The following is a 19,310-nucleotide window of genomic DNA, read 5'->3' as shown; positions in this document are numbered from 1 at the left end:
CAGCCAGGGCTACACAGAAAAACCCTGTCTCGAAAAAAAACAAACAAACAGAAAGAAAGAAAGAAAGAAAGAAAGAAAGAAAGAAAGAAAGAAAGAAAGAACAAAATGAGTTTCCCTGGGAACTAGTGGGGCATCTCAGAGTTTCAAGGAGCAAAAATAAGTCCTTCAGGGAAAGGCTGGATGTGGGAGGATGGGAAAGAAGCAGGGGCAATATGCAGCAATTAGAGAGGCTATGTGTGGTGGTTTGAATAGAAATGCCCTAGCTATCTCCTGAGAGGCTCTGACAGTACCTAACTAATGCAGAAATAGAGGCTCACAGCCATCCATTGAATTGAGTACAGGGTCCCCAGTGAAGGAGTTAGAGAAAGGACCAAAGGAGCTGAAGGGATTGCAGCCCCTTAGGACGACCAACAATATGAACTAACTAGTATCCTAAGAGCTCCCAGGGACTCAACCACCAACCAAAGAGTACACACGGTAGGACTGATTGCTCTGGCAGCATGTGTATAGCAGAGGATGGCCAAGTCAATCATCAAAGGGAGGAGAGGCCCTTGGCCCTGTGAAGGTTCGGTGCCCCAGTGTAGGGGAATGCCAGGACCAATAAGTGGGAGAGGGCGGGGTAGCAAGCAGGGGGAGGGGAGAGACAACAAGGGTTTGTTCTTGTGTTTTGTTTTTTCTTTCTTTCCTTTTTGGAGGGGAAACTGGGAAAGGAGAAATCATATGACATGTAAATAAAGACAATATCTAATAAAAAACATTATGAGATTAAAAAAAAAAAGAAAGAAGAAATGCCCTTAGGTCCATAGGAACTGGCACTATTAGGTATGGCCTTGCTGGAGTAGGTGTGGCCTTATTGGAGTAAGTATGTCTCTAGGGGGTGGGCTTTGAGGTTTTAAGTGTTCAGGCCATGCCTTTATCCCCCTCTCTTTCTGTTGCTTGGGGATCCTCAGGTCCTTTCGCAGCACCATGTCGGCCTGCAAGCTGCCATGCTTCCTGCCATGAAAATGTGGAGTAAATCTCTGGAACTGTAAGCCAGCCCCAGTAATATGCTTTCCTTTAATAAGAGTTGCCATGGTCAGGGTATTTCTTCATAACAGTAAAACCCTAAGTAAGACACTTAACATCCTACAGGTGAGGAGAGCCACAGAAAAATTCTGAACCCGGGTGTAAGGGATGACAACACAGAGAGATGCGTTTGTGCAGTAGTTATCAGTCATGTTTTCACTTTCCCCTGTAGTGGTCTTGCTTCCATTTAGCAAATGCACAGGCATTTCCCCACTCTCTGGCAGGTGCTGCCCCCTGGGAGCACAGAGAATAAGGAAAGGTCTGTAGTTTGGACCACCATGGAGGAGGAAGGGAACAAACCTCTGAATAGCTGGGATCTACTCTCACACAGGAAGTTATCTGCACCAAAAGACCAATTGCTATGGGCAAACTCGAAGTGAAAAAAGTTCATAGGCTAGAGCATGTACTGATCAGGGCCGTGGAAACTCTGCCACCAGCAAGGAGTGAGCTACAAAAGTGAAATGTGACTCCTCGTGGCTACTTTTGGTTGTATCTGTCCTAGTGAAGGAAGGAAGTAGGATGGATAAAGGCAGCGCCCCTTGGGGTTACACGGAAGGGAGGAGGTCTGGTAGGTTACATTTCTTTCTGGACTATTATTAGCACACAAGGCTCAAGAGAGGTAGTGTTGCTCAAGGAAATAGTCTTGGATTTAAATATGAGGGCCAAACTGTGTCTGGCTTTAAATATGAGGGTGAAGCTGTGTCTGGCTGGGCTCTAGGATCTGAGTTTCAATTGCTTTAGGTTTGTAGCAGATTGATCATATAGCCCACATTAACCTTGAGGATAGCCTTGAACTTCTGATTCACTTGATCCTGCCCTCTGAGCGCTGGGACCACAGGTGCATGACATGCTGAATTTATGTGCAGCAAGGAATCAAACCCAGGACTTCATGTATGTGAGGCAAGTACTCTACCAACTGAACTATATCTCTAGTCCTTTTTTGACTTCTGGAGACAGTCCCAGGTAGTCTAGGTTAGGCTAGAACTCGCTATGCAGTCCCAAGATGGCCCTAAACTGATCCTCCTGCCTCTACCCCTCTAGTGTTGGAATTACAGGCGTGCACCTCTGACCTTTGACTTTCAATCGTAATGAAGCCAGCTCAACAGAACCCTTGTGAATTAGAATTCCTGTATTTAAAGCACTTACCATAGCTCATGGCTCCCCTCGAAGCAGAGGGCGAATGATACACACAAGCACCTCTGCCTCCCACCCAACAGTTGACCCTCGCAGAGTTGGACAAGAGTTCAAACCGTCCAGAAGCACGAAAGCCAAGAATCTGCTGTGCGTATGCTGGTGGACAGTGGTGGTGAAACAGAAAAACCAAAGTAGTTAAATTACGTCAAAAACAATACAGTTGGGCTAGAGAGATGGCTCAGCAGTTAGGAACACTGACTGCTCTTCTAGAAGTCCTGAGTTCAATTCCCAGCAACCATATGGTGGCTCACAACCATCTGTAATGGGATCTGATGCCCTCTTCTGGTGTGTTTGAAGAGTGACAGTGTACTCACATACATAAAAATAAACAGAGCTTTTTCTTTTAAAAAAAAATACAGTCTAGGTTTTTTATTTATTTTTGTATATTAAGCTATGAATTCACAGGGAATGGGATCCAGCAGCTCAGGCTCCGCCCTGTTGGTCCTCAGGGTGCATGCCTCCCTGGGCGGGGCCGGCTGTGGAAGCCAACCTTTCTCTTTGGCTTCCTTGTTTCTCAGCAAACCTGCTCTGCTCTTAGGGTGCTTAGTAGGCCCAATCTGTACATTTCTTCTCCTGGCAGGAATCTTGCCCTCAGTTTGGTGGTTTACAACGATACCCACGGCACGCTGGGTGATGCTGCACACTCTTCCTGGATGCCATGGTAACACTTAAGAGGTATTCCTTTTGGGAATAGTGCTCACTCCCTCAGTCTCTACGGTATCACGCTTCTCTTAGCTTTTCAAGTACATGGCCAGAGAAACAGCTCCATGGTTCCTCAAAGGCCTAGAGAATAGATACTGGGTGCCGATCCTTTTCCCTTTGCATCATCATTTGGCCCAGTTACTACCTAATGGTTGCCATGGCCCAAAGGCAAATTCACTTTCTTTTTTTTTAAAAGTTTCATATTCTAGAAAATGGCAAAGCTAATTTGTTTAGGATGTTAAGCCATAGCAGACCACAGAGGTGTTTTTAAAATGTTTTAAAAATGTCTGGTCAGTGGCTCCATGGGTAATAACGTGCTCGGCTCCACACTAAACTATATACGCATTTTATGAATATTACCATCCAAGTTCACAGTTAAAGTTCAGCTGCAAACTTAACTTCAATAAATTTAAAGATAATAGTCGGATATTTTTCTTGCTAGAAGGAAGGAAATTTTCAGGGGGGCCCTAAAATTTATAACTGCTTTCTGTCTGTGTGTTGTGTTTTCCAGTTGGTAGAAGAATGCCTTTATTTTCCCTCCCAAGCCCTGTGCAAAGGGATTGTAATTAAGCAGGGATTTTTTTCATTTAACAAACAAAGCTTGGGAAACAATGTAACCATAGTGTGTGGCAATTGTCCCTGTGTTTGACACAAAGCCACCAGCTAAGGGAGTCACCGCATGAAGTGTCAGTGATGAGAGTCCCCATCTGCTGTTAGAGATTCAGCCCCGTGGTCCATTGGTACTATTCCTCAAATCTCCACTTGTACCTAGTTTTAATATGTGTTGCCCAGTCCCTGCTGCTCCACCAGGCTTCTTCCCCTCTCTGTCACTGAATGCTGACTAGACTCACCCCGCACCACTCCCTTATCCAACAATAGTAGATATAACCAGATGGAATCCATGACCATCAATGAGAGCTAGATTAAGAAAAAAAAAGAGTTCAAAGCACCCTGGATATGGTTGTCAGCTTCCACAGTTACCTGCAAGCAAATCGAATTCTTAAAAATTATCATTGATAGGGTTGGAGAAATAGCTCAGCAGTTAAGAGCAATGACTGCTCTTCCAGAGGTCCTGAGTTCAATTCCCAGCAACCACATGGTGGCTTACAACCATCTGTAATGGGATCTGATGCCCTCTTCTGGTGTGTCTGAAGAGAGAGACAGTGTACTCATATACACAAAATAAACAAGATATTAAAAAAAAAGAGTCATGTGCCACCACATATGGGCATTGATTAAAAAAAATCATTGATATTATTGTTGCTATCATTATTTTAGTATGAAGCAAAGTTGGGGTTTATTAAGAAAACGAGAGTATACACCTAAGGGATGAGTATAGGCCTCTCATGCTCATTTTTTTTTCCTTATTCCAATTATGAAAAAGAAATGAACCTATGCTAAATGCAAATTTTGGCCAGTATAACTTTTTCTGTTGTTAATTTTATTTGGTATTCATGGCAAGGGAGGTACACATGTAAAGGTATTCAAATGGAGGTCAAAGACAACTTTGTGGAGTGGGTTCTCTCCTTCCATTATTATATAAGTACCAGGAATCAAACCCTGGTCCTGAGGCCCACACCACAAGTGTTTTTGATTTCTGAGTAGAACAGCTGGCCCCAGGGTCAGTCCTGAACAACAGAAAGACGTCGAGTGTTTTAGTTTGGTCATCTCTAACTCAACTTTCCTTACTGGGAATTGATGGTGAACAGGTCTCCTTCCTAGAGAAGTTAGAAAAATCAAATATGGGAGCAATAACTAAGATTCCTCCAAAGTATAACAAGGCTGTGGAGGGAGGGGCTGACTCTGGCTAGTACTCAAAGCTTTTGAATATTCATATGCAGAGCCTACAAGGAATAAGTCTGAACAGAGTGGTCTTAAAGGAGGGGAGACTCTTTGTTTACTACCATGGGACTGTCCCCCAGCTTAGGAGAGAAAGAAAGGGGCTGCCTCCTTTCTCAAATGAAAATGAGCACATATTCATTTATCTAATTATCTTTTCAACAAACATATGGGGGAGGGTATTTGTATTAGATAGCGAGGATTCAAGATCATAGATCTTGGAGTTTCCAGTTAGGCCAGAGAGGCTAAAACACAGGACATATTACAGTTACCCTGGAGAGCTGGCTGCAGAACAAAATGTGATACAGCAGAGATGCAGGGAGCCAAAAACTTCATCAATGGCCCATTAAATCCATACTCCAGCAAAAAGACCAGTCAGAGTACCACGTGCCAAGTGCCAACCCTAGTCAGTACACCATGCATCAGCTTCATCTCTCTTACTATTCGAGATATATAATCAGTAAAAACACAAACAGCAATAAAAGCAAAAAGGCTACAAACAAGTGACTTTCCCATTTATAGGAAATCGACAGTCCAGCCCTCCTTAACTGGAAGGAGTTGGGAACTCCTTTCGGATCCTAGGATCCACCAACCATGGTCTGCTCAGGAGGTAGCAGGATCATACAAATGCACTAACAAATGGCAGTCTATAGTACAGCATGGTGGCCTAAGCCTGAGCCCAGCACCCAGGTGGATGCTGGAAGAAGAGGGATGGAGGCAGAAGGGTCAGGTCATGTTTAAGGAGAGAGACTACGAATTGAGTTAGGAGCTACCAGGGCTATGTGACACTGTCACATACAGGACAAACATAGCAATATAAACAGACAGAAAGGCAGTTTATGATAACGGAGCTACTAAAACCAGGAGCAGGTATAAGGAACACATGGAGGAATAAGGATCAAGCCAATGGGCTTGCTCATGATCATCAACACCACTAGTCCTGATGGTTACAGGAGAGGGTTAATCTAGGGCCCATAGGGCAGGTATGAGGAAGGCATTGTTTGTCCACAAATGTGGCCTTCAACAATGTTGAGGGAGCAGAGGAATTCATGATAGTGCCTCCCATTGATGGAGCCCAACTGAAAAGCAGACCATGAAACCTGTGGGAACAATTCATATAGGTAAGCCTTTGGGACCTTGGAAAATGGGGAAGGAGCAATCTCCCCTTGGGTAATATTAGGCTACATTTAATATACATGGAAAAACACCTCATGTGTTAAAACACAAAAGTCCTACTGTAGCTGAGACTCCATTAGACTGGTCTGTACAACAAGGCTGAGTGGGGCTTGGGCACTTTCTTCCCATAACACATAAGAAAACAGACTTAGAAAGGGGTCCTGACGGCAAAGGAACTCAGACCCATCCTCCTTTGATTACAGAAATCCTGAAGCCCACCCTCAACCCCTCTCTACCAAACTGAAAGTAACCATAGAAAAAGTCATTACCGGACATGGGGGAGCATTTAGCGGAAGTTATCAGTAAGTCTCCACTTACCGGACCTGCTTTCTTGGTCAAAAGGCAACTCGTTTACCTTTAAATCAAGTCATTTCTAAATAATCAACCAGAGCTAGAAATCTGCAGATGACAATCTAAGTCCGATGAGTTCTGACAGCACAGATGGCCGTCGCCTGATTTGCATATTAAGAAAGCTCTCGAGCAATCGAGGGGAAGGTGGTATCACTCCCAAAGAAAGCAAATGTGATTTCTAAAATCACTTGGCACAAACCAAGTGACACTTTTCTTAGGCTCATTTAAAAGTCTATTACAGGGCTCGGGGGAGATTAGTACAATGGGAAAAGTGCTGGCCATGCATTCCTGAGGAGTTGGGTTTGGATCCCCAGAACTCTGTGTAAAGCCAAACACAGCAGCGTGTATATATAAACCATAACTTCTAAGGCAAAGGAAGAGGCAGACACAGAGACCTTAAGATAACGGGCCAGCTAGTGTGGCATTATGCAGTTGCAAACAAGAAACTATCTCAAACAAGACGGAAGGTCAGGACCAAGATCCAAGGATGTTCTTACCTCCACTTGAGCATACATTCACCCCAGCACTCACACACACACATTGGTGTGCACACACAAAACTGTTTTTAATCTACTAAGATATAGAGATCTGGCTCAATCGGTAGAAAGCTTACCTAGCATGCACATAGCACCACGTGAACACAGGTATGGTGGTAGTACACACCTGTAACCCTACTTCTCAGGAAACAGAGGCAGGAGAATCTGAAGTTCTAAGGCCATTCTCAGTTACCAGCAAGTTCAGAACCAGCCTAGATCACAAGAGACCCTGTCGCAAAACTAAAAATAAAAAACAAAGCCAAACTCTTGACTCTGCACAGCTATGGGCAAGACAGAGACCAAATGAGACTTTCGTCCCAGTTTTGGTCAAAATAGTAAATACATTCTTTTTTTTTTTTTTTTAAATATGTATTTTTCTCTTCATACGGCAAAGCATTTAAACCCAGATTCAGGCTTTATGGCCTGTGACTTCTGCAACAGGACCACTTAAACCTTTGTTCTAATGTTTTTAAATACTATACGAAGAAGGGATGGCCGTTCCTTTCCTTTCCTTTTCTCTCTGAGACGGGGATTCTCTGTGTAACAGCTCTGGCTATTCTGGAATTCACTCTGTAGACTAGGCTGGCCTCGAACTCACAGAGATCATCTTGTCTCTGCCTCTCCCTCCAGAGTGCTGGGATTAGAGGTGTGGGCCACCACCAACTGGCTTCATTTTTTTTTTTTTTTTTTTTTAAGATTTATTTATTTGCCAGGCAGTGGTGGTGCATGCCTTTGATCCCAGCACTTGGGAGGTAGAGGCAGGGGGACCTCTGAATTCGAGGCCAGCCTGGTCTACAGAGTGAGTTCCAGGATAGCCAGGGCTATACAGAGAAACCCTGTCTCAAAAAAAAAAGCAAGAACAAAACAGAAAAAGGATTTATTTATTTTATGTATATGAGTATACTGTAGCTGTCTTCAGACACCAGAAGACGGCATCCGATCTCATTACAGATGGTTGTGAGCCACCATGTGATTGCTGGGAATTGAACTCAGGACCTCTGGAAGAGCAGTCAGTGCTCTTAACCTCTGAGCCATCCATCTCTCCAGCGCCCTGGCTGCATTTTTTTAAACGTAATATTTTTATTGGTGATTTGGAAATTTCACATGATTCATCCCTTTCACACTCAGCTCCCAGTTCTTGCAGGTCCAGCTCCCACTCCTGTGACCTCCCCCAAAACAAAAGAAGAAAGGGAAAAGAAAATCACCAAGTTCAGTTTGTGTTGCCCATATACTCACTGGAACATGGAACATGGCCAAAATCCCAGTGGGCAGCCCCTTAGGGATAACAGTCCTTCCCCACCCGCACCCTTGCCAGAGGTCCCTAACTGGGAAGCGCTACACTTCAGCATCTGTATCGCAGTTTTTAGTTCTCTTCAATGGTTCCTGAGTAGACGGTTTCTTTTTGTAGGGCTGGCAGTAGGAAGAGAAGATGCCATAGAAGCTTTCTATGTCTCCCATCCTCCGCTGTGAGTCTACAGTCCTTGATACCACTGTGGAAGAAGCTTCCCTGCCCTTTACAGTCAGTGGCAGCATGGATCATGGCATGACCGTGGCCATCAGCATGGATACAGGTGGTGGTACACATCACAGACATCTCCATGGCCCGAGGACATCCCTTTAAAAACCCTGGAGTTTTAAAAGCTTTGCATTGGAATGGTGGTGAATATCTGTAAGGTCAGCACTTGGAAGGTAGAAACAGGAACAGAGGGGCAGAATAGCCTTGGTTTTGCAATGAGTTCCAGGACAGCCAAGGCTACACAACACCCTACTTCCTAAACACAATAAAAAAACAAAGCAGCAGCAATATCACACACACACACACACACACACACACACACACACACACACACACACTTTTAAACATCAAATTCTTTTCTCAAGGGCTATATAATCTATTACAGATTTCACATTTACAACATATTTACTAATAAAAATTGAGCAGTAAAACATGCAAAGTACTTGTGAAGAGCATACCCACACACAAATACAGAAATATGAATGTTCGGAGAGGGTCATGATGGCTTGCTCACATAATCCCAGCACTTGGGATTGAGTTAGGAGGACTGTAGTTTGAGGCCAGATGGGTTACATAGACAGTGCCAACCGAGCTTGGCTAAGGCTCATCTCAAAACAAACAAACAAACAAACAAACAAACGTGTGAGGGATAATTATTGCTCCCTAATGGTCAGCTCCGATATTCAATGCATTTGTGCATTGTAGCCATTAGGAGATAGCCCTACCCCCGGCCCCCCAAACCTCTCATTTCCCCAAGACCTGCAAACTGACACAGCTTTTGTTCAGACTGGCTTCTCAAGGATGTTCACAGAGCAAACAGACCTGAAATAATGCCACTTTCTCCAACAGAAAGGCGCACTTATTTTTCTGCTAGTCTGAAAACAGTGTGTCTCACTCTGGGATAGATGGCACAGTGGCCTGAAGACATCATGGAAGCTTCAGGCCCCTCCGTCTTAGGATTCTTCCGTACACAACCCTGGCAGTGCAGATGCAACTAACTGCCAGCCGTGGTGCGATCTGCAGGAACCAAAGCACAGTGGTACTTTGCCCACTGTCATTACAAAGAGGTATAAGCTAGTGGTCCTATCCTGTCCTGTTCTGGAGCATCTTATCTTCTACGTGCACCTAGGAATGGTTATGGCAAACTTGCTGGTAGGCAAGTATGGTAAAATCTCATTTGAAGATTAACAGTTCTTAACATGATCATCAGCATCACCTTGTTCATACAAATCATGGTAAAAGATGGCTGTTAACTCAGTAATATTGTAATCACTGGATACCTCAAATACATGAAGGAAAGAATACTTATAGGAGTCTACATAGTGGCTGGGCATGGTGGTTCATGACTTTAGTCCCAGCACTAAGGAAGCAGAGGAAGATGAATCTCTGAATTTGAGGCCATCTGGTTTAAATAGTGAGTTCCAGGACAGTCATGTCTTTAGAGAGAGACCCTGTCTTAGAAAAAAATAAAATTAAACTTAAAAAAATTCAAAAGCATCTATACTGCACATGTGCCATGGCACATACATAGCACCCTAATACTCAGGGGGAATGTGAGTTTAAAGACAGACTGAGCTGCACAACAAAACCCTACCTCAAAACAAGAAAAACAACAAGATTCCGTGAAACCACTAATCACACAGCACCCTTACACTGAGAATGTAATTTCCATAGCATAATGGAAAATGTGTTGCTACACTTTGCCAAATAGCTGGAAATAGCGCAAGCTAAAATTTGAATCAAGTGGTAGAAGTGAAGGTATTAGTTTGCGTTCACGCCTTAGAATCCCCACACTTGGGGGACAGAGACAGAAGCATGGCTGTAGCTTGAGGCCACTCTCGTCTAGATAGTGAGTTCTAGGACAGCTAGAGTTACATAGGCTTTCAGAATAAACAGCCTAAGAAAGCAACCAACCCAAGTAGCCAACTGACCCACCTCAGTTTGAAAAGTGTTTGCTAGGTAGAAACAGAAGAAGACAGTCTTAAAGATGTGCTGGAGAGATGAAACAAGCCGGAATACATTTGCCAGGAAAACTTGGAGAACCGAGCTCAGATTCCTAGTACCCATGTGAAAGCCCTCTTTGCTGGGCCTTCCATCTCCTTGCTGGGAAGGCAGAGACGTGGGGGAAGGGGATGGGGACCCCTGGGGCTTGTGGGCAGCTAGTTTAGCTAATCTGTGAGCTCCAGATTCAGTGACGGACAATCCCCGAGAAGAAAGTAGACAGAGAGGAAAACGCCTGAGTCGACCTCTGGTTTCCATATTTGGTTATGTCAGACAGGTTCATCCACCCAGCCCCACACAAAAGCTTATTTATTTTTATCTCTCTCTCTCTCTCTCTCTCTCTCTCTCTCTCTCTCTCTCTCTGTGTGTGTGTGTGTGTGTGTGTGTGTGTGTGGCTTTGTGTGTATACTGAGTGCCATGAGCATCTGCCAGGGGAGACCAAGAGATGGCATCTTGTCCCCTGAAACTAAAATGAAAGGCAGCTGTGAGCCATCTGATGCTGGTACTGAGAACCAAACTTGGTTCCTCTGGAAGAGCAGCAAGTGTTTTTAATTGCTGAGCCACTTCTCCAGCCAGAAGAGTTTAAAGAGACATCTCTACCTCTCTATCTGGGAGTCTGTATCATTCATTTAAGCCTCTCTCTATCTCATATCCTTAGTACCATAGTAGATTAATTATGCCTGCTGGGTATATCACTGGAGATTTTAAGGAAAACCAAACAAATGATGTATAAGATGCTCTGTAAGCACTAGAGGCCAGACAAGGTGACAGACAGGCTATTGTTGCCTGTCATTAAGCAGCTCTCATGCCAGCAGCTCAGACTGTTCACAGCAACACAACATGGAAGGCCCTTTGTTCACTGAACAATATTTACTGTGCCTGGCACTGAGAAAGAACAAAAGAACCATCCTGGGGCACATGGTGGAGAAGATAAAACACACAGAAGGGACACTGCCTCCCTGGCGATGGCTTCTCCCTTTGATTCCTCCTCAGCTATATAGAAGAGAAAATGAAAAACCGCAGTGGGAGCCCATGGACCCCACAGCATTTATCGGTTACCTTCTTCAGTCAGGTCTAAAGCCCTAAGTGGGATAAATAGGCTGGTGGCTGGAGAGAGAAATCCTTACTGCTGAGAACATAGAGGTCGTTTGGCTAACAACAGAAGAACCCAATTAGACAAACAGGCTATTCACCAAACGTAGAGGGGATTTAACTCTACATTAAGTTGGGTGAAATTAGAATGGGGAAGCCATCTCTAGACTGGAAAAGGAAATCAAGGTTAATTCAAAGTATGCGCTTCATTAGCTGGTTAAGTATGATTATAATATTCCAACACTTCCACCCCCCACCCCCACCCCAGTCCTTTCCTCTCTCCAAATCCTCCCATGTATCACTTCCCACTCTTCCTTTGAACTTATGGCCTCCTCTTCCGTTGTTACTGCATGCATGTCTGTACACACATCCTATTTATAAATATAATTTCTCAGTTCATATAATGTGATTTGTATGGATGTTTTCAGAGCTGACCAGTTGAAACTGGCCAACCAGTTGGTGTGCTTTTCCCCGGGGAGGACCATCTCTCCCACACCCAGGTTTCCCCGTTGATGATGATAATTCTTCATGTAGGGTTGAGGTCTCCTGAGTTTTTCCCTGTCTACTTGGGCATGTTCATTGCCGTCATCCTTGCTCAGTTCACATTTTGGAAAGTCATATTGTCATGTTGGTGACAATTTATGGACGTAGATTCTGACATTACTAGGAGACAGGATCCCACAGCAACCCACCCACCATCCCCTGGATTTTATAATCTTTTTGCCTCCATCTTCTGCAGCATTCCCTGAGTCTTAGGTGCAGAGTGTTCTGTAGATATATCCCATGGGACTGGGCTTCACAACTCTGCATTTTGATTGGTTGTGGTTTTCTATAGTGGTCTCCATCTAAGGAAAGAGAAGTTTCCTTGATGAGGGGTAAGGACTACACTTACTTACCTGTGGGTATAAGGACAAATATTTATGCATTATAGTTAGGGACTACGCTGGCTTAGTAAATTAGTGATTGTAGATTTTCCTCCAATAACCGTGACTTCACTAGCCCTGAGTGGTTACCCAGGCTTCTAGCACCAGGCATGGTTTCCCTCTTGTGAGTCCAATTAGAGAGCTGTTGGTTACTGCTAAGGTATGTTTGCCACTGCCGCACTCTTAGGTTGGGGTGCCATGCTGGCTGCTGATGTGGTTCATTGGCATCGTCGTCGTTGGGTAAGACTGTTGGTTGTTTGCCTCTTTCTGGAAGCTTGCACGGTGCCTTCCTTCTGGAACCAGGAAAGCTCATCCACAGGAAGGAGGCATTCAGGTCAGATCCACATCAGGTCTTATTAACAGAATACCAGGGATACTGGTCCGGAAGTAGGATCTCATACTCATGTCTGTCTGTAGATCCTGGTACACTTTCAGTAAAATTTCACAGAAAATTCTCGACCTTGACAACATCGTACAAATCCTTGGGCACATTTTATAGTAAGGTGTATTCTGGAATAAATGTTTATTTAATACATTTAATCTCTATAAAGAGGAATAAAAAGGATTTAGGACTTATTGCTAGTTGAGTGACAACAATGCCAGGGCTTAGGTTTCTGGTTGCAAAGTACAGCTGTGATTTATTAGCTGACCTCAGACAGGAGACTTTCCCTGCCTGCCACACCCCTCCCCCACTGTGAAACAGGGACAATAACAACATCTAAATCAGCCATGCTGTAGTGATTCAATAGCCTCTCTTAGTCAAGCTTTGTGATAAGTATTTCACAACCAATAAATTCCTACTATTCTTATCTTAAAATAAGAATAATAAAAAGAACACATATCTTGCAAGACCTTCATTTGTAAATGTTAGAAATACCCCCCAAGGAAGTATTCTGGAGAAGATACTGTAGGAAAAAAAAAATCCCTTTAATTATATAAAAAAATAAGTAAAGTCTTTGAATAGATAACCAACTACCTATTTTCAATGTTATAAACTTATCTAAAACTTATACAATAACAACTGTGCTGAAATTCATGGAAAGGTCACCCATAAAACAAGGAAATTGCATACAATAGAAGAGTCCATTTCAAACGTCCCAAAATGTGTTCCAAACATCCAGCAACTAAAAGTAGTAGCCAAGGTTTATGAGACCGTAGCTGGGTCACTTAAGGTTAAATACATATTAAATTTCTTTTTACCAGTGCTAATTTCACAAGGAATTTGGAGAAATAAATTTACTTGGAGTTTGAGACCACTGAGTATTAATGACTAGAAAGTATATGGCAGGCAGAGAGTCTTGGAATATTGATGAACTCACAAACAAACAAACAAACAAACAAACAAAAAAAGAACCATACCAAATACCAAAGCCACACTCCCTCTTCCTCCTTGGTCTTACACATGCTAGGTAAAATATGTACATCTGAGACACATCCCTGGTCCCTATTCATAATTTTCATCAGATATTCACCATATAATTGGCAAAGCATGCGGGGTCTTGGATGGAAGGGATACAAAGAAGGCAGGAGTGTCAGTGGTAGGGTACATGAAGCATGAGCAAGCCCTGTGTTCACAACTAAAATTGAGCCTACGCTCTAAATCGTCTTGTTCTGTTGTCTGACTTCCTAGACCTTCACCGTAACACCTACACCCTACCTCCTACGGAGCGGAAGACACTTGTATCATCTTTTATGTGACAAGTAGGAATTTTCACAACGTCCAAAGCCTTGCAAGACAACCAGAATTAAGGAATGGCATTGCTTTGGAGCTCCATTCTCAAAACATTGCTCTGGATAAAAATAAAGATGGTTGGAAAAGCTAGAAGTGAAAGAAAAGCAGCCTAGCTCCGAAACATACCTCTCGGGAGACTCTAGCCCTGCCAACTGAGTGAGTACTTACTCCTAGGCTGTACAGGGTAGGTTTCAGCTTCTTAAAAGCTGAAATATGGTCCTCGCAGATCCTGCTGCATGAAGGGCGCTCAGCACTGCCTGCCTCACATGACCCTAACCTTTCCCCTGGGTATACCACGTATGACTGGATCTTTAGTCGCATCTGTCCAATAAGGAAAATGTCATGGGCATCCCTTGATGGAAAACATCATCAGTGCCCTCCTGTTTTCACTTCTGGAGTTTTGTTCAGTTGTCTTAGGTAGAGGGAATATGATTTTGATAAAGTATCACGAATCTTATGAAACTAATTTTTGGCAACAAGAGAAGAGACTATGTGACAGAATTTTCTGCCATTAAAAGGAACAGTTATGTAACCCACCCCCATGGAAGAACCACACTGAGGTTGACACAGGAAAAGGCAGACAGATGGGCTGCTGAAGCTCAGTTGATAGACCACTTGCCTGGTATGCATAAAGCCCAGGGTTCTATCCTCAGCACCACATAAATAATGATGTGCAGCTGTAATCTCAGCAGACAGAGCCAGGAGGGTCAGAAATTCAAGGCCATCCTATGACAACACAGGTTCAGAATACAGCATAAGATCCATTCTTAAAGTAAATAAATACGGGCAGTGGTGGTACATGTCTTTCATCCCAGCACTTGGGAGGCAGAGGCAGGAGGATTTCTGAGTTTGAGGCCAGCCTGGTCTACAGAGTGAGTTCCAGGACAGCCAGGGCTACACAGAGAAACCCAGGGCTACACAGAGAAACCCTGTTGCGAAGAAACCAAAATAAATAAATAAATAAATAAATAAATAAATAAATAAATAATCAAGCAAGCAAAGGAACAGAGCCTGCTTCCATTTCCCGAGTCAACATGGCACTGGACCTACTTTTCATACAGCCTCTGTCCTCTCATGAAGGCCTTCACCTCGTTGTCCAGTGGGAAGGTCCCATCATCCTTTCTAAAGCGGTAGAAGAGCTTTACATCCTTGAATTCCTTGTGCTCATCACACACTGAAACACAAAACGCACAGAGAGGAAAGTGAAAACCTCACAAGAGACAGAAGATTAAAGAAAAGCTACTCTCTGATGAACCTTTGATCGTGTATATCTACTGTATGGGACCATGCTTAGCACAGAGCCTCATTAAGAGCAGTGCTTGGTGCTGTTAGCATCACCACCACCACCAAGTGGTGAGAGGCTCACGAAATTCACTTCCTCATCCATCCCAAAGTCTTTATAAGCATGGCCCTGGAACAGCATGAGCGTCAAAGAACATGCATGAGTAAGATGAGGTAGCATCCACCTGGAATCCCTCAGGAGGCTGAGACAGAGAATCACTAGTTCAAGGCCAGCTGGGGCTACATGGTATGACCCTTTTGTTAAAAAAAGTCAAAAGTGATAAAAAGAAAGTCAGCATGTAACCAAAATGAGGCTAGGGATCTGCAGGGGTTAGGGAGAACTACAGCAGAAGTGATGGGGGGATTCCTCAGGACCCCAGCTCTGAGAAATAGAAACTTCCCTGAAGAGTTTTTTGAAAATAGAAAACCTTACAGTAAGTGGAAATTGAACAAAATTAAGAATTGTATCTTGGCTTAAAAGCACACCAGTGTGCGAGTGTCGAGACCAGGCTGAGACTCTGAGGACACATCATCTTAAGGTTTCAATTGCTGTGATAAAACACCATGACCAAAAGCGACTTGGGGAGGGAAGGGTTTAGTACATTTTCCACTTCCACATTAACAGTCCATCACTGAGGGGAGTCGGGGCAGGAACTCAAGCAAAGAGGAACCGAAGCAGAAGTCACAGAGGCATGCTGGTTACTGGGTTGCTCCTCACAGATTGCTCACCTACTCTCTGATACTATCGAAGACCACCGCCAAGAGTGGCACAATCCATAGTGAGCTGGGCCTGCCCACATCAATTATCAATTTAAAAAAATGCATCACAGGCCTAATGTTTGTGCATCCACAGGGCATATAGAAACATTTTCTTTTTCTTTTTTTCAAAGATTTATTTATTAGTATAAATAAGTACACTGTAGTTGTCTTCAGACGCACCAGAAGAGGGCATCAGATCTCATTACAGATGGTTGTGAGTTGTGGTTGCTGGGATTTGAACTCAGGACGGAAGAGCAGTCAGTGCTCTTACCCGCTGAGCCATCTCACCAGCCCTAGAAACATTTTCTTAATTGAGGTTCCCTCTTCCTAGGGGACTTTAGTTGGTGTAAAAGCCAACATAAAACTAGCCAGCACACCCAGGTTCAGGATGTTCACTGAACCACTGACAGTGTCATGGTTTGAATGATAAATAGCTCCCGTAGGCTCATATATTTGCATGCTTAGTCCCCAGCTGTTGAACTGTTTAGGAAGGTTTGGGAGGTGTGACCTTGGAGAAAGTGTGTCACTGGGGCTGGGCTTTTAGGGTTCAAAAGCCCAGTGTCTGTCTCTGTGCCTTCCACCTGCTGATCAGGATGTAAAGCTCTTAGTACCAGGCTTGCTCACTACTGGCCATGATGATCACAGACAAACCCTCTAAAACTGTAAGCAAGCTCAAATTAGATGCTTTCCTTTAGAAAAGTGGCTTTGGTCATGGTGTCTCTTCACAGCAATAGTCAGTGACTAAGACAGAGAATAACAGCCAAGACTCATAGACAACCTAGTGTCCCTTTATCCAAAGATAAGGCTACAGTGACCCATACAGGGCACACTATAGATACAACAGCAAAATGAACAGCCAGAGATAAGGATCTTGATAGCAGCAAAGAGCTCTTAAGGGAGGTAGAAGATAGAGAGGATCATCATGAATATGTGTGATGAGAAGACAGATGTGGGCAAGTAACTCAGAGGGAGAAGAATCAGCCAGGGGTGAAGTCGGGGCAGGTATGAACAGTGTGGGGCATCTACGGTAACAAATTACAATGGCACACATTGACGAGACATCACGTGGAAACCTCTTGGTTTCCCTGCTCATAAAAAAAAATAATTTCAGAGAAATGTACTATCAACACTGGTGAATTGAACATACAGCGTGCTGGTCAAGCTGCAAAGAGAAAACATGCATCCATATGAAGGCTCAAATATGACACACAGTCTAGGAAAGCATATAACCCAAGTCCCGCTTGGAGGAAGGATGTGATTGGGAAGAGGTACTAAAGAGATCATTTAAGGTAAAATGTTTGCTTACTGTCTAACATATGATCTTGTAGAGATAGGGTCTCACATAGCGCAGCCTGGCTTCAAACTCATTTAGCCAAGGCTTGAACTCACAGAGGCAGATTTTCTTGCCTCTGTGTATGCCAGCATTCCTTCCTCTTTTTTTTTTTTTTTTTTTTTTTGAGACAAGGTTTCTCTGTATAGCCTTGGCTGTCCTGGAACTCACTCTGTAGACCAGGCTGGCCTCGAACTCAGAAATCCACCCACCTCTGCCTCCCAAGTGCTTCTTTATGGGTTTTCACTTCCTCTCCAGCCCAGCATTGGTGGTTCAGGGGGTAAAATTCTCACCTATCATTTTCTTTCCAGAAACCTCACTCACCGTGATGAATGATGCCCCGGTCAGCTAATTTCTGCATGAGTTTTATCGCTGTCTCTCGGTCAGAGGCCTCCTTGTGTTCAATGAGCCAGTCAATCAGTTCTTTTGCAACAAAGCAGTTTGGGTAGGTTTTGAGATGATGCCGTCTATCTTTAATAACTTTTTCTTCATGGAGCCGCAGCCTGAAAAGATAAACAAGAACTTGAGGAATCCCTAAACCAATCAATCCCATGGAGAAATATATAAGCAGATGGAAGGCTGCCATCCAGCCTGGACCTGCTGTTCATCACAGATCATGCAAAGTCCTCTAATCTGCATTCAGACATTCATATGGCCTGAGTGCATTCATCCACTCATTCATATGATAAAGACTCATACATGCCCGTGAGTGACCTCTTAGGGACTTCTAGGCAATAGAAGCATTCGTCAGAAAATATGGACCAACACGCTCCTTTTTGGGGCCTTTTTTTTTTTCTCCACTAGGGACCTCAGCTATGTTTTTGTTGGTTGATTGTTTTTTTGAGACAGGGTTTCATGGGGCCCAGGCTGGTCTCAGACTTGATTTTCAGCCAAAGACTTTGGATTCCTGATCTTCATGCTTCTACTGTAGCGTACAGGCACATGCTACCACACCTAATGGACTGTAGTAAATCTTAGTGAGGCTTACTAGCTTCCACAAAGTGACCTGACCATTTTACAGTGGTTAACTCATGTAATGCTCATAACAATCCACCAGGGGTTAGAACTGCCCCCACTCTTTTATATCAGAGACTGAGGTCCTACGATTAAATGACTTGTCTAAGCCCGCACAGCTAACAAATCCTGAAAATGAGATCTGAGACCTGTTGTCGTCCCCGAGCGTCATCATGCTGCCTCCAGCTAGAGATGGATAAATGAAAAGTCAAACAGAAACTGACTAAAGCTGTTGGGCAGAAAAAAATTGCAGCTTATTTCCAGGCTGGTGACTTAGTAGAGGAGAGTGCTTTGTGGCAGCTTGCCCCTCCCCTTCGATGACTTCACAGAGGAATCATGGACCTGCATTTTCTTTAAGGTTTCTGCCATTTACCTTTTTAAGAAAAAAAAAAAAAAATCATCCTTGTATTTTCTTTCTTTTTCTCAAATAATCGATGACCCTCAAGGTTTCCCTCATTAAATCCAGTCACCTGATTTATATGCATCATAATGTATCCTCTGAACAGTGCTGAACTGTCTTGGGAAACGAGTACACCTCATAAAGGGTTGTATGGTTCTGGCAAGTGCTTTAAGGGCTCCTTACCCCTACCCCAATCTGTAAAGGGGAGAGTTTTGATAGACTTTCTAGCTTGACCATGAAGAGATTTAGCAGAAACCCAGCAGAAGGACCCCTCATAGGGACAGTTCTAATGTAAGAGACTGAAGGGTTGGGATGTGATGTTCAATGAAAAAGTGGGTATCTAGCATAGATGAAAGAGGAAGAAAGCCTGGTGTGAGGGGGGGGGCAGAGAAAGGGGAG

At 43.7% G+C, this 19,310-nt stretch overlaps 1 protein-coding gene across 1 annotated transcript in view; it reads right to left on the bottom strand.

Moving 5' to 3' along the window:
• Positions 1–19,310, bottom strand: part of Deptor (DEP domain containing MTOR interacting protein) — a 146,777-nt gene that overhangs the window by 83,356 nt on the left and 44,111 nt on the right. The window contains exons 2-3 of the mRNA XM_031358123.1: positions 17,822–18,000; positions 15,178–15,301 (exon numbers count right to left, since the gene is read on the bottom strand). Of these exons, the coding sequence (XP_031213983.1) occupies positions 15,178–15,301; positions 17,822–18,000 (303 nt within the window). The remainder of the gene's footprint in view (positions 1–15,177; positions 15,302–17,821; positions 18,001–19,310) is intronic.

The sequence above is a fragment of the Mastomys coucha genome, unplaced genomic scaffold, assembly GCF_008632895.1.
Source record: "Mastomys coucha isolate ucsf_1 unplaced genomic scaffold, UCSF_Mcou_1 pScaffold7, whole genome shotgun sequence".
NCBI lineage: Eukaryota > Metazoa > Chordata > Mammalia > Rodentia > Muridae > Mastomys > Mastomys coucha.
Note: the sequence above shows the minus strand (reverse complement) of the source record. Positions and strands in the feature narration are given on the sequence as shown.